This window comes from Sceloporus undulatus, chromosome 2, assembly GCF_019175285.1.
Source record: "Sceloporus undulatus isolate JIND9_A2432 ecotype Alabama chromosome 2, SceUnd_v1.1, whole genome shotgun sequence".
In the NCBI taxonomy this organism is placed as follows: domain Eukaryota; kingdom Metazoa; phylum Chordata; class Lepidosauria; order Squamata; family Phrynosomatidae; genus Sceloporus; species Sceloporus undulatus.
The window spans coordinates 24,683,542-24,699,865 of NC_056523.1; the positions used below are offsets into that span (position 1 = coordinate 24,683,542).

The following is a 16,324-nucleotide window of genomic DNA, read 5'->3' on the forward strand; positions in this document are numbered from 1 at the left end:
AAAACAAGGCTTGGTTTTTGCTATGTATGTCTTTTAAATATTTTCAAATCAATGGATAAAGAATCCATGAATACAGAGAGATAACTGTATTACTTAGTAGATAGAATAAGGAACATTTAATGTAACCTCCTTGCTTTTATCCAAAAGGTGGATGCAGAGCAGAGAGGAGAGTGAGTCCTGGGGCTATAATAACTGGAAGGGAAGAAGGAAGCTAAATGAATAACTCCATATGCCCGGCTCCCCCGAGTCTTTGTAAACTGCAGCAACAAAGCAACTCTTGCAAACTGGAAGAAGCTACTATTCCACTAGATGAGTTGGACATTTGCACATAGCTCTTTCCTCTTATCTAGAGCTGAGGCTACCAAAACTGGAGAACTGGCATCCTTTCCTCCTGCCCAGAGGTGATTCATTGATCTTGGAAACTCCAGGGGGTTTATCACACGACGGTTTTTGCAACTCCAATCCGAAGTCATTCTGGGGCCAACCATGAGAATTCACTTTATACGTGATAGATTATCACATGTGATAGCTTTTTATGGGGAGTCATTCTGAGGCCGATCCAAAGTCAATCCAAGGTCACTCCTGATGTAGGTGAATTCAGTGAACTAGCGAATTCAAATCTCTTTTTCCAAGGTCAATTTCAATCCAATTCGAATTGGTCTTGGTGTGGAATGCAACTTTGCTTCGGTTCTGGTAGCCCCACCCCCAACCTCCAAGGTGCCACATTTCCCATGATGTGGCATTGCAATTTTGCTCCATTTGGGACTGACACGGAGGACACATTCAGATGTTGTTGTGAGGGATGGGGCGACTGACACGGAGGACACATTTGAATGTGGCTGTATATATACTGGAGACCACACATGGCAGCAGTTGTGGGCATTGTTAAATTGTTGAAATGGAGTAAATAGAGTAAAAAATAGAATAAAATAGAAGGGAAGAAGAAATGTGAAGCAATCATTTACATCAGACTAGCTTTAATGTGAAACTGGAACCAGGAAGTGCCCCCTTCTTCACCCCGGAAGTTAAAAGGTTCACAATGCGTTCAGAGCCCCACTGAGCATGCACAAGGGTGCCAATTCAAATTGGTGAATCCGCATGGTATGTACTGGTGTGATAATTTCTTTTGCACTTCCGCTTTGCCTCAGGAATGACCACAATTTCGCTCTTCACATGTGATACTTAATCACGTGAACTGCCTTGGATTCAAATTGACTCTGCTTCTCCTTCCCTTTGGAATGGCTTTGGATTGGAGTTCCAATTTCACGTGTGATAAGGGCCCAGGCCAGGCTCTGAGTTTTGGCAGCCCCAATTCCAAGAACCTAATTCAAGCATTAAACAAACCCACATGTGCACTGCACACACATAAACAGTGTTTTGTCTGGTCTCTTGACACGATTGTTTTGGGTGTTAACTGATTCAATAAGTTCTTTTTTTTTTTTTACTGCTGACACGTCTGATAGCTTTATTGAAGAGAAGCCTGGAAATTTATGGATAGATTAAAAGCCTATGTAAGGTTGCTTATCCAATCTGGCTGAACTTGCAGAATTTCCTCAAATAAGCCTCTTCCACACTCTCTTTAACCTTGTGGTGGTATGGTAAGAAAGTGAATCTTATGGACCTAAAGTAACATTACTGGTTGACGGGGACTATGAATGCCAAGATATGGAGGCTGCATGATTAATCACTTGCTAAGTTAAATTTCAGTAAGAAGGGACTTTCTTCACAGGTTAATTCACTTGTCATTGTCCATTCAGGGTAACTGTGCTATGGGGTGGCCTCCAACTAGGGTTGCCATTCCTCAGGACCTCCAAACTGGGACAAATGTAGGACAAAACTTTCAAATGTAGGACACTTTTTTGTGCCCTACATTTGAATAGGAGCCTCGATGAGGGGAGGCTTTCCCTCCCGGCCTGGGCTCTGGCCCCGCAGCAGCAGTGGCAACACTGGAGCTCGAGCGGGGAGGGAATCCTCCATTCAGGGAGGCTTCCCCCCCCGGCCTGAGCCCTGGCTTCGCTGCTGCCGCGGCGGGGGCATAGCTAAGGCGGGGAGGGAATCCTCCCTTCAGGGAGGCTCCCCCTGCCTGAGCCCTGGCTTCGCTGCCGTGCCGGCGAGACAGGGGCTAACGCAGGGAGGGAATCCTCCCTTCAGGGAGGCTTTCCCTCCCGGCCTGGGCTCTGGCCTCGCTGCAGCGGCGGCAACACCAGAGCTCAAGCGGGGAGGGAATCCTTCCCTCAGCCCGGGGGTGGGCGAAATCCCGGGGGCGGGGCCAAACCAGGGCAGGACCGTGCGGACCCGCCCAAAACCGGGAAAGTCCCGCCCACAGGCGGGATATGGCAAGCCTACCTCCAACAGAGGCCCACAAATCTACAGTGCTGCTGTTACTCTTCATTTTAGGGTTCCTGACCATAATATGACTCCTGACCTTTGTGTACACAGAGGCTACAGGTTTTCCTGTTTCTTGTGCTTCACTTGGAGGATTTGCTGTGAGGGAAGGGGAGGAGAAGCCACTTGTAATCGCCTAGCAACTGCAAGATGTGCACTCCAGTTGTTTCTAGCTGAAGTTAGAAGCATTTCTTGCTCTGTTTGAGTGGTCCAAAGCATTCCATGTAGATCTTACATCCATATAAATGTAAGCAGCCTTAGTATTCTTAACAATAGCCCCATAAGGTAGTGCCAGTCCTTACACTGGGGGTAGCTGTTGTTATTCCCCATTGTGTAAACTGGGAAGGGCAGGCCATGGGCAGAATCTGAAGAGTACCTGTACCTGTCATGCCTGGTGTGTGGCTTGCAGAGATTGCAGGGGATGGAAAGGATATAGGCAGTAGGGGCATGAACAACGTGGAGATCAAACATACTACCAGGCTGGAGAAACAAGGCAACTACAAGAGAGAAAGTGTATTTGCATAATTATTTTGTGAGGAGTTGCTCAGACTACCAGACCATCTCAGGGAGACATTTATAGGGCCTCATACCTCTCTCAATTTGGGAGGTCAGTCAACACAGCAACTTTGAGGACACTCTTGCTCTCTGCTGGTTAATTGGTTGAATACTGAAAGGGAAAGTAAGATCAGATGGAGTTAAGGTTCTGAAGAAAATGGCCACTAGAAGTTTCTTTTGGAGATCCCCATTTTGCTGCCTTACAAGAGTTTGACTAAAACAATTTTTGGGGAACACTGGACTCTTAGAATCTTACAGCGAACTTTGGGGGCTATAACTATTATTATTATTATTATTATTATTATTATTATTATTCTTTATTTATGAAGCGCTGTAAATTTACACAGCGCTGTACATACAATCTTTTAGTTAGACGATTCCCTGCCCTCGGGCTTACAATCTAAAAAGACAAGACACAGAAGGAGAAGGGAGTGGTGGAGGGAGAGGGTAAGAGGTCCAGCAGTTCCTCTCTACCTCCAAGGCCTGGACCAAGGGAGATGGACTGGAGGGAGGGCGAGGCTTCATAATGGATGGTTAATCATTTTCCAGGGAAAATACATACTCTCAAGTAGGATAATACATATACAGTACATAGCAATACAGGAAATGGTTCAATAAACAGGCACCACAAGAACATCAAATAGTAAGTGACAATTATGCAATGCCTGGGAAGGCTTTTCTGAACAGGATGGTTTTCAACTCCGTTTTGAAGCTGGTAGCTTTAGTACCAAAAGCTAAATTTCCCCAAGCATGATCTACAGCCATCAAGTGAGCTCAAAGGCCAAGGTGATATTTGGATTAGTTTCCATTTGAACCTTCTATATCATGGTTCTCAAACTTTTTATCCTTGTGAGCCCATTTATATCTATATACAGACATCATACCTTCCCACTTGACATGGTATATGAATAAAAATATTTTGTTTAGTGTGTGTATTTTCATTCACAGATTCAGGTATATTCATATTTCAACATCCGAAAAGGAAATAGCTCTCCTCCTCCTCTTCCTCCTCCCTTAGGCAGAGGGTCCAAGTGCCCTCCTTGACTTTCTTTTCCCTTTTAGGACAGAAAAAGATTGCACAGGGGAAGGAGGGATCAGGGTCTCCAAGTCTCACATCCCCCTTGAGCAATTATCATACACACATGCACCAGGGGTCCTCCCCTACAGTTTGAGAACCAGTGTGCTATATCATATAGCAAAGTCATGCTCAAAATACCATAGCAAAGACTCCTACCATACATGGAGCAAGAAATTCCAGAGGGGCAAGCTGGGTTCATGAAAGGAACAGGCACTACGAATCACATTGCAAATATATGCTGGATAATAGAGCACAACAGAGAATCCCATCCCCTAATCATAGACTACAGCAAAGCTTTTGACTGCATACTACACCAAAAGTTATAGCTGGCTCTTAAAGTAACGGGTGTGCCATTACTGTTGATTGTCCTGATGTGTAACCTGTACACAGGGCAAGAAGCTACTGTTAGGAAATAATACATAGAAACAGAATGGGTCACAATCGGAAAGGGAGTCAGACAAGGCTGTATTCTGTAACCCTATTTGTTCATATGCAGAGTATTCTCTGCATGTGGTTGAAGCACTTCCATTCTCTTCTGGTGGAAGGCGGTTGTAAAAGTGTGTCTTTTTTGTTGTTGTTGCACTGGAAAAATCTGTTTGGCAAAATACCATATATATATATATATAGAGAGAGAGGTCAAGTCAGATATGGCGACGCTCTCTCGGAGCCCTTTCTAATCACTAATGGTGTAAAACAAGGTTGTGTTCTTGCTCCGACTTTATTTATAATCTCCAAAGGGCTACGGCAGATTTCAAAGAAGAAGACGATGGCATCTATATACGCTACCGTACTGATGGTAGCCTGTTTAACTTAAGCCGCCTGAGGGCCCGCACTAAGACTCTAAACTATCTAGTCCGTGAGCTGCTTTTTGCTGACGATGCTGCCCTCGTTGCCCATACGGAAGCAGCTCTGCAGCGCATCACATCTTGTTTTGCAACAGCTGCAGAGCTCTTTGGGCTGGAAGTCAGCCTGAAGAAAATGGAAATTCTCTACCACATGAAGAACACTACCATCCCCACATCACCATAGGCACATCTGTGCTTAAGTCCGTCCAGCAGTTCACCTACCTGGGAAGCATCATCTCCTCAGACGCCAAGACTGATAAAGAGATCGATCACAGACTGGCAAAGGCATATATCGCATTCGGAAGGCTTCACAAAAGAGTCTGGAGTAACAAACACTTGAGGCGAAGCACAAAAATCAGTGTTTATAAAGCCATTGTACTGTCTATTCTCCTCTATGGGTCTGAAACATGGGTCAACTATCGCCAACACCTATGACTCCTTGAACGCTTTCATCAGCGCTGTTTACGCACAATTCTAAATATACACTGGACTGACTATGTGACGAATGTTGCTGTCCTTGAGCAAGCAGGGATCACCAGCATTGAGGCCATGCTATTGAGGACGCAGCTGCGCTGGGCAGGACACGTTTCTAGGATGAAGGACCATCGCCTCCCCAAAATAGTATTCTACGGTGAACTCACCACGGGTCAGCGTAAGAGGGGCGCCCCAAAGAAGAGATACAAGGACTCCCTGAAACAACATCTCAGGCTTGGCCAGATAGATCACCAACAATGGTCCTCCTTGGCCTTGCATCGGGAGGCATGGAGACACACTATCCATGACGCTGCAGCCTTCTTCGAAAGCTCACGCTGAACGAGCCTCGAAGAGAAATGACAACACAGAAAGTACCGCAACCTGGAAACATCACCCAAGGAGACTTTCTGATGGGCTTTCTGCAACCGGACCTGTTTATCCTGAATTGGCCTTTTTAGTTACCAACGTGCTTGTGCAAAGCGTGGGATGCGTCCTTCCTGAATCTTCGTTCACGAAGCAAAGCCAGAGAGAGAGAGAGAGAGAGAGAGAGAAAGAGAAACTATACTACACCAGAAACAATTGCAATTATGTCATGCTGCTGTTGGATAGATGTCATCACCTTCTCCTATCAACCTTGAAAATGTCAAAAAGCTAACTGGTTATAGGAATTTACAGAAGGCTGTTGGAGGTAACAAGATGTCATGTGGTTCTTCAGGTTTTGTGTCCAGGACCAACATATCCAGAGGGTAAACTGGTCTTGCATGTGCACATTTGTGAGTTTGTTTTTGTTTGTTTTTTGTAATTCCAGGGAGGTAGAATTAATTAGACATATTAGATCAGATTAAGTGGGATGATGATGATTAAGATTAATAATTAAGATTATTGGGAGTGACCAAAAAGGACACCTTGGCCTGTTACAGACTGCCAAAATAAAGCTGCTTCAGGTCTCTTTGGAGGTATGCTGTTTAAATGACGCATGCACCCCAAGAATCCGGAAGCTGCACCAAAGCTGCACTCCAGTGCTTAGGAATGGAGTGTGGCTTTGGCGCGACCTCCGGACTCTTAGGACCCATGCATCATTTAAATAGCATACCTCCAAAGAGACCCAAAGCAGCTTTATTTTGGCAGTCTGTAATAGGCCTATGTATGAGACTGTTTTGCGTAGAGCCCCTGAACTGGAGAATATGCCTGGGATGACCTCAGCGCATCGCTCAAGAGCAGGTCTAATTCGTTTCCTGAATCAGATAATGGTGAGCCTACTGAGAAATCAAATAGATGAGTTAGTGCCTCACAGGCTAAGATTTAGGGATGCTCTGAGCCTGCTGTTGAATTTCCAGACTACAAGGTCCAGCCAGTGGTGGTTATTGATATTCTACCCCCTCGTTAGGAGATTTAATTAGACTTTAAACTAATTTAATTGAACAACGGGTGGATGCAAATGATTTTTTGTTAGCCAGGGACTTGAGCTGGATTTTTTTTAAAGCGGAGGCTCTACACCTCATTACAATACTTCAGAGCCATGAATTCACCTACACAAACCCTTAATTCACTATGTATGCTAAAAACCCAGCAGGTGTTGGCTATCAAGAACAAAACTCCAGGGAACACTTGTTAATATTCACTGGGGGAAAAAAGGCTATAATGACACCAAATTGCTCCTTAAATTATTGGTGAATTGGACAACAAGCTGTGCTACAAGCTTAATTAAAGTGACTACTAACAGGTGTAATGGAGCTCATGCAAGAATTTTGAAAAGGACACCATCAAAACCCAGGGAGTACATGAAGTGCAGTTGCTAAAATTGCTTTAAAAGGGGGGAGGGAGAATTGCCTTTGTAGCACTAAAATAAGCAAAATGACCTGAAATAAACAAATAAGAGTTGAAGTAATCAAAAGAAAATGCAACGGGTACTTCTTCCATTGTTCAGCTCACCAGAAAAGATTGCCATCATACTAAAGAAAATAGTTAGTTAAGCAAAGTGAATAACAGAGCCCTCTAGTTCAACCCCCTGCCATGCAGGAACACCCCTAAAAGATGGCCATCCAGCCTCTATTTAAAAACCTCCAAAGGAGGAGACTCCACCACACTCCGAGGGAGCATCTTCCACTGTTGAACAGCTCTTACTGTCAGGACATTCTTCCTAATGTTGAGGTGGAATCTCTTTTTCTGTAGTTTGCATCCATTGCTCCGTGTCCTATTCTCTGGAGCAGCAGAAAACAAGCTTGCTCCAGTCTCAGTTTGACACCCCTTCAAATACTTAAGCAGGGCGATCGTAACACATTTTAACCTTCTGTTCTCCAGACCAAACATATCCAGTTCCCACAGTCTCTCCTCATAAGGCATGATTTCCAGATTTTTCACCATTTTAGTCCTCCTCCTCTAGATATATTCCTAATTGTCAAAATCATTTTTGAATTGTGATGCCCAGAACTGTACAGAGTTTTCCAGCTGAGGCCTGACCAAGACAAAATAGAGTGACACTATTACTTCCCTTGATCTAGACACTATATTTTAATTGATGCAGCCTAAAATTGCATTGGCCTTTTTAGCTGCTGCATTACACTGTTGACTCATCTTCAACTTGTGGTCTACTAGGACTCCTAGATCCCTTTCACATCTGTAATGAGATAATGGTATAAAGCTGTATGATGCATTTCTACTGCTGAAGCTGGGCTCTGAAAGCTGTTTTCAGTACTTGGTACTGAATTTTAAACTGGCTTGAGCTTTATGGAGGAAATGCAAGATATAAGTGTAATAAATACATTACTTACACAAAATTTATCAGTATGCCACCACCTCAGTGATTCCTGTGAACAGGGGGGGAAACAAGAAGAAAAACACCTTTGAAATACTATGTAGGCCTTGCTTTGTGTTTAAATAACCTTCAGAAAAGTGATGTTTATGTCTAGTCTGCTGTTCCAGTGCATGTAATCACTTCCCATCTATGGACATATAAACATCAGAAGAGAACACAGCACAGCAGCTTGTCAGAGTCTTGCTCATATTTACTGGCAACACATCTTTTTCTGCCCATTATAAATAACCAGATTTAGATACAAAATACAAATAAACAAAAGTCATCAACAAGCATGCAGAAGCAAGCATGGACTAATGCCAAAAATAGGGGCTAGCCAAGTAGCTGCCTTCTGTGTGAGAGACTTGGAAAGAGAAATAAATTTGCTCCTTTAAAATGAAAGGCTCTGCTTCTTTTCCTGGGTACCATACAGAGTGCTTCCAGCAAGCTCCATTTGAAAACCGCAGGATACTTCCACAAAGACTTCCAAGCAAGCAGTATGAATATTTATATGGTCCAAATGCAAATAGGAAACTAACCAGAAGCATAATACATAAATACTAAGAAAATATCAACAAAAGGTCCCGCCCCAGCTTTGTGAATTGCAGTCAAACAGAGGAATGCTAACTGTTGCAAGATGTAGTGATGGCTGTCAGTTTAGACAGCTGTGAATAGGAATAAGATATGGCTATTTGTCACAGTAGTTATATTTCACTTCTAGTATTTGTGACCATGGAAGAAATATATAAATTCAACCTAGATAATTAAGAAATTGAAATAGTTAAAAGAGTTCCCGTACCTAGGATCAAATATTGATAAGAACGGATACTGCAATCAAGAAATAAGAAGAAGTCTAGGAATGGGAAAAACAGCAATGAAAGAACTAGAAAAGATCAGAATTGTTCAAGCCACTGTATTCCCCATCAGCATGTACGGATGTGAGAGGTGGACAGTGAAAAAAAGTGAGTAACAAAAAAACCAACTCATTTGGGATGTGGTGCTGGAGAAGAGTGCTGAGGATCCTATGGACAGCCCAAAAGACAAACAAATGGGCCCTAGAGTAGATCAAGCCAAAAATCTCCCTGGAAGCCAAGAGGACAAAACTGAGGCTGTCGTACTTCAGACACATAAGGAGAAGACATGACTCACTCGTAAAGGCAATAATGCTAGGAAAGGTTGAGGGCAGTAGACAGAAAGTAAAACTGCACACCAGATGGCTAAACTCAATTAGGGAGGTCATGAACATGAACCCACAAGACATAAGCAGACCAGGGGAAGATAGGGTGGCTCAGAGATGTCTCATCCATAGGGTCGCCATGAGTTGGGGCTGACTCAAGGGCAGTTAACAACAACAAATGCCTCTGCACACGGCCTCGATTAAGAAAAAGAGCCCTCCCTCCAGTCCATCTGCCTTGGTCCGGGCCTCAGAGGGAGAGAAGAATGCTGGACCTGATCCCCCCCACACCATTCCCTTCTCCTTTTGTGTCGTGTCTTTTTAGATTGTAAGCCTGAGGGCAGGGAACCGTCTATTATCCCCTCTGTTGTAAGCCACCCAGATTCCCAGTGATTGGGCAGCATATAAATAAATCCTATTATTATTATGTAAGATGGAGCGTGTGGTTACCTTGCATCCTGATGGCTAACATCCTACAGAAACCTGGCTGGGTGAATACAACGCTATACTAGATAGCCCTTTGGTAGGTTCTCACAGAGTTCTTTTTAAGTTCCCTTGCCTTTAAATACTAACACCAATGATAAAGCTGCCTGACTGCAAGCTGAGGACAAGCATGTATACTGAAAACCTCATCAGAAAAAAAAAATCTTGCCATGAAAACCATGAGATAGGTTTGCCTTAATGTTGTCATAAGTCAGAATGACTTGAAGGCACTCAGTGACAACAACAATCCATATATAGTTTTTTGTGGGTTTTTTGGGCTATGTGGCCATGTTCTAGAAGAGTTTCTTCCTGACGTTTCACCAGCATCTGTGGCTGGCATCTTCTCTTCTAGAACATGGTCGCATAGCCCGAAAATCCCACAAAAAACTATGGATGCCAGCCATGAAAGCCTTCGAATCCATATATAATTAACAATTTTTCTTGGGGAACAGGCAGGATTGCCTGGTTTTCAAATAAGGAACAGCCAAAGTTCATGATGTGCAGGACTGATGACAAAAAAGTGGCAATTGAGAAGGTTGGGCTCTACCTAAATACCAAATAAGTATATTGATTTCAGTTGACTTAGCCATGTATTTCTTTGTGAAATTAGTATATGGTCTGCATTTTCCAAACATATGTTACATGCTATACAAACATTAGTCTTTATTAATCCTTTTTAATTATATAAAAAATGCTTGGCAACTATGAAGAACACTCCAAATAACCTGTATCTCAGATTTGATTAGATTTACAAAACATCTGTTCCTCTCATCGTTCCATTTGTTTTTTAAAAATTAAAAAAGCTTTTTCTACAATGGTAATTGATCCTAGAATGCTCAAAACTATAGGTACTAAGCTTCAACAACAGTTACACTCTGATCTGTACTGAGTGAAAACAACCCACCTTGACTTTTAAACATTTTAGTTTTACCTTGTAATGAATGTGTTTCATCTAAGATATGTGGGCAACACAATACTGTATTACCAATGGAAAATATAATGGACTAGGAACAATTACTATGGAAGGTCAAAGAAAAAAAGTGCAAATGCAGGTTTGCTGCTGAACATAAAGAAAACAAAAATAATGACCATGGAGGAACTACATAAATTCAGCCTAGGCCATGGGAAATCAAAATAAAGATTTCTTGTAGCCTGCCTGGATCAGACACTGAACAGAATAGAGACTGCAGTCAAGAGATAAGAAAAGCAGCCATGAAAGAGCTAGGAAAGATCCTAAAGATATACAACTGAGCATACAACTGAGTTAGAATAGTCAAAGACACTGTATTCTCCATCACCATGTACAGATGTGAGAGCTGGACAGTGAAAAAAGGGAATAAAAAGAAAACCAGCTCATGTGAGATCTGGTGCTGGAGAGGAGTGCTAAGAACACTGTGGACAGCAAAAAAGACAAGCAAATGGGTTCTTCAACAGATTGAACCTGAAATACCCCTAGAAGCCAAGATGAGACTGTTTACTTTGGCCACATCATGAGAAGGCATGAATGATTGGAAAAGACAATAATGCTGGGAAAGGTTGAGGGTAGTAGAAAGAGAGGAAGACTGCATGTCAGATGGATAGACTCAACTAGGGAGGTCAGAGGCATGAGTGTGCAAAATCTAAGAAGAGCAGTGGAAGACAGGGAGTCTTGGAGATGTCTCATCCACAGGGTTTCCATGAGTTGATGACTTGAGGGCAGTTAATAACAAGTCCTACGAACCTATTGGGACTTATTTCTGATTAGATATGTGTATAACTGCGCTGTTAATTTTAAAGGAATATTGTTTTGTAGAGCAAATTCTGCCTCACCTACAGATACACACCCACACATACTTTCTTTTATTAAGCAATTCACCCACAGCCACAAGTTGGAAGAGTGGATGGTATTGTTTCATCCTTAAGGTTTCTCTTCCTTCTCAGTCACTCACTCAACTTCTGCCTGGAACATGAGCCAGCCAGGCAGTCTCTATGCCAAAGAAAGACTCTGCCCTATTCCTCTTTGCATACTGATTGACTGCTAGGAGGCTAAGGGGAAACATCCACTAGTTTTAAGGCAGAAGAGAAGGGATTGGGAGATCTAATGCTTTGTAATGCTCTGGCAGCTCAGCCTCATATTTTCTTGAAAGACCCACATCCCAAAACATGGGATCTTTAGCATCACATTCAGTCTGTATAAGGGATAAAACAAGGGACACCTGGCAAAGTTAGGACAAGAAACAGGGAAACTCACAGCCGTGCTGGAGCTAAAGCAGTCTTGGTGAGAACTGGGTGCTCCTTATCTTGCTTTAGGGGCTTGAGTAGTTTTGGTTATTCATTAGCTGAGTACTTTTGCAACATTTCTGAGAACACACCATATAGACACATGTCTGTATTATTAAGATAGACTGATCACATACCATTAGAAAACACTGTTATCTTCTGCTGGCCTCTCAATTGGTGCTTAATAACACAAGCTGATGTGGGACGTTTTCGTCTGTACATGAAATTCTCTCATACTGAGAGTGTAAAAAAATGGCTAAAATGTGATAAGTGGCTAAGAAAATTTTGTATTCTCTCCCTTACTTTCAGTGGAAATTATATTCAGGGATGTGTGCCCGTTTTTCCTGCAACACAGCAAACTACAAACAAAGCTTTGTGAACTAGAATGTTGTAACATTAAGAATTCTGCTAAGCTTAGTCAATTCCCATCCTCCAAAGGGTTCACCATTTCTTGTTTCAAATCTACTTTTTCTTGTGCTCACGCTTACTTAAAATCTATTCTAAATGAAGCCAAAACATATGGCTAATCTGAAACAATCAGCACCTGGAAAATCCACTTTGTTTTTTGTCTTATGACCCACAGTCCCCTTGTCGCTACTAATTCTCTTCACTATTGCCATATCTGAAGATTTCCTGAGCCAGAACTATGGCGGCTGAAGAATTCTGGGAGCCGTAGTCAAGAAAGGTAATGTTTCCAAACTCAATTGATGTCTTTGGTCTCATACTGATTTTCAGTTCCCGCTGGGTCTTCACCTGTACTGCAAACATTACGGTGGTTACAAGCTGTGCAAATATTCCATGACATCACAAAAACTAAGGCATGTTCTGTTTTGTTTTGAGAAAATGTACTTTACACGGTGCTATGAAAATAACACAGTAAATGAACACAATGCCAAGGTACTGGCTCTACAGTTGACGCCAAGAAAATGCCAAGTCAGCCACTCTCTCATCAGACCCAACACAAGTGCCAATAAATATGAAGCAGAAATTAATACTGCCTTCAGCCAAACTCTATGCACAAGACAATTTATTTTTATTTCTGCAAAATGAGTAGAAATTGCGAGTTGGGAGACAGAAAACAATGGGCTATGTGACGTCTTGAAAAACAAAGCGTACTTAATAGACAAGCTCAAGTCCACTGGAGAGGGGGACTAAGGACTGCTCTTTCTATTGTTGAAACAACAGTAGCAACGCATAAACATTTACCTTTACAACATCAGGCTACGTCACCAAACCCACAACTGGTACTTTGCTTGATCCTTGTGAGTCTTAAGCACAGGCAGGTGCAAAGTGCTTGTATGTCTGCCAAACCCCTGTATTAATGTTTAATAATGTTCAATTCTTACACTGTGTACAGAAATAACACGCTGCACCTTAAAAACTACATCATCATTTTTATTTACCAACAAGCTGAACTTCATTTGGACATGTGCCTGTATAGAAAATATAAATTTACAGGGAAAACAAACTGTATTTGTACACTACACTTTCAGGAAAACCAGGATTTGTGAATCACTTGTGTTAATTATTGGAGACCATCTTCTGCTATGAGAAAATTGTCTTAAGGCACAAAAAACTATTGTAAAATTTTCCTCAAACTTTACAATAAATTGCATACATTTCACCATCCCTTAGTGCCAGTATGCTAACATGGCTATGCTTTCGATTTCAACCTTAGTGCTAGTTATTTTGTGGATGATGGCACTTCTGTCTAACTGTCAAAAACTGCCCTTTCCCTCAGGCATTCAGTGAACAAGTCTTCTTGAAGGCATACAACAACAATTTATAAGATCTTAAATAAGTGCTGAATTTTTACTTGTTCTGCCTCCTTTTATACTAAGTATTTTCCTTATGTTATGCTTTCTGCTCTGAATGATGTGTTCTGTGTTTTAACAGTCTGTGAGGGCATCATACATACAGTCATGGCTACAGCCGAAGGAAGAATGGGACAAAATGAGTTTAAGGTTTAGTAGGAAATTATTGTGAAAAAGATATTTTTTAAAAAATATATCACTAAACATGCAAAAAAGTAATCAGGACAAGGATTAAAAGGAGCGAGAAAAATACAGTCTGCAGCTACATGACATCACAAACCCTCCTTTATGACACTGTCAGGTCCCTCCTTTTGAATGTAGGATTTTGGGATACCTTTGATGTGGCAGCTGTACCTGGCACTGAGCAAGAATCGCCTCCAGGCAACTAGGCTGTGAAGCTGTTATCAACTGCATTGTTTCATGCAATGCAAATGAATGACATAGTTATGTGTGGGCAAATGACCCAGTAAAAATCATTTGTGGGCTAATTAGATTCATAACCCTGTTTCAAAGGCTCCCAGTAAAATATGAAGAGCGGCCTCTCCTCTAGCTGGAAAAAAGCACTTGCCAATACCAATGTTAAGCCTTCAGATACACAGAGAAGCATATGCCTTAGCTATGTGTATCCTAACCACACTGCAGAAATAATCCAGTTTGAGATTGCTTTAAATGCCCTGGCTCAATCCTAGGGTTTTCTGGGAACGGTAGTTTTGTGAGACATTTAGCCTTCTCTGTCAGAGAGCTCTGTGCCACAACAAACCACAAATCCCAGAATTCCCTATCACTGAGCCAGGGCAGTTAAAGTGGTCTCAAAAACCGGATTATTTCTGCAGTGTGTTTTGGAGCTAGGGGTGACATTTGTTGCTGTTGTGCCTTCAGGTCGTTTCTGATGTATGGCAACTCTAAGGAGACCCTCTCATGGGGTTTTCTGGGCAAGATTTGTTCAGAGGAGGTTTGCCATTGGCTTCCCCTGAACCTGAGAGAGTCTAACTTGACCTGTTGCTGGTGTTGTTGTTGTGTGCCTCCAAGCCATTTTTGAATCTATCATAGGTTATTCTTGGCCTATTTCTTCAGAGGTCTTTGAGGCCGAGAGAGTGCCATTTGCCAAACCAGTGGGTATGTATGCTTTAAAGTAGGTTCAAACCCTAATCTCCAGAATCCTAGTCCAATGCTCAAACCACTACATTGCTTTACCTAATGAACAATAAAACAAGACGGCAGCTGTACACAAAGTGCCATATCATTCCTAACACAACACCATGTTGCTTTCTTCATTTTTATACTGTATATGTATTCATATATTTATCTCACATCCAGGCTTTTAAAAGCAACATCGCCAGTGAAACTTAGAAGAGTGCAATCTCTATTCAAAATTGGGAAATGTATGACACTGAATAGTTTTGGGGCAGGGACCTTCTGTCAGCCAGAGCCTAAAGTCTCTCACAGGGTAGCTGTGAGGATAAAATGTGAGGGAGCAAGCATTATATATCATGTATTCACCGGTTCATTGGAAGAAGAGCAGGACAAAGTAATAAAGAAACATTTCCAATTTATCTATAGATTATTACAGCTTCGTCTATATGCCTCAATTAATACCCAAAGTGTGGAATAGAGCTTTATTATCAAGAAGTGAAATGTATATATTGTTCACCGTCTATGCTCACTTGGTTCAAAAATGAATTTTCTGTGTTCATCAATACTTTATCAATAGCTGAGTCCCAATCTGGGGCAGGAAAAAAGACAGGATCTAAATATAAATAAAATATATAAAAATGTACAAATATATAACTTGAATATAAGAAAAGACAGGATATAAGTAAAAGTGATTATGACAATAACATTAATACTCTGTGTGAAACATTAAGGAAACAGAAATAATGACCAGGGAGGACCTATGGAAACCCAGTGTGGGGCCTTGGGCAAGTCCCACTCTCTCAGCCTCCTCCTCCTCCTCCTCAGGGAGGTAACCTCGCGAACATACCCAGAAGCTAAGCTGTGAGGGAAGTCGCCGCGGCTTCGGCCGTCGGCCTCAGGGCAAAGGGGTCAACTTCGATGGCGAGCCCCATGCAGACCGAGTCCAACGGGGAGGAGGCCGGCGCCGTCGTCGTCGGGGAGCAGGACGAAGACGACGACGAGGACTCCGACTTCGAAGCGTGAAGTCGCATCCCTCTCATAGATGCTGTAGTGCCTCATAAAGGAGAGCAGGGCCCCGCCAAATGGGGACCGTTCCGGAAAAGGGAGCGGGAAGCCACCTTGCCCATTCAGCGTCGTCGCTTAAGCCCCTCCGGAGAAGGAGGAGGACCGTGTGGGCGCCCTGACCTCCGGGAGGGAAGAAGGAAAGCCGAAGGCAGCTTCGAGAACAGACACGAACGTCTGAAAGGGAAAAGGGAAAGCCTTTGCCCTTTCCTGCTCTTCTTCTTTAACGGGCAGCCGAGGGCAGCAGGCGGGAGGGACTTATGAAAG

At 42.6% G+C, this 16,324-nt stretch overlaps 1 protein-coding gene and 1 long non-coding RNA gene across 2 annotated transcripts in view; one reads left to right on the forward strand and one right to left on the reverse strand.

The window, feature by feature from the left end:
• Nucleotides 1-5,713: 5,713 nt before the first annotated feature.
• Nucleotides 5,714-12,612, reverse strand: LOC121920946. The gene is made up of 3 exons (XR_006101807.1): nucleotides 12,185-12,612; nucleotides 8,109-8,144; nucleotides 5,714-5,840 (listed from the first exon to the last, which is right to left on the reverse strand). It is a non-coding gene; the product is annotated as an uncharacterized LOC121920946 (long non-coding RNA).
• A 278-nt stretch (nucleotides 12,613-12,890) lies between these two features.
• PRKAR2A (protein kinase cAMP-dependent type II regulatory subunit alpha) overlaps nucleotides 12,891-16,324 on the forward strand; it is a 101,458-nt gene continuing 98,024 nt past the window's right edge. The window contains exons 1-2 of the mRNA XM_042447443.1: nucleotides 12,891-12,944; nucleotides 15,867-16,014. Coding sequence (XP_042303377.1) covers nucleotides 12,891-12,944; nucleotides 15,867-16,014 — 202 coding nt within the window. The remainder of the gene's footprint in view (nucleotides 12,945-15,866; nucleotides 16,015-16,324) is intronic.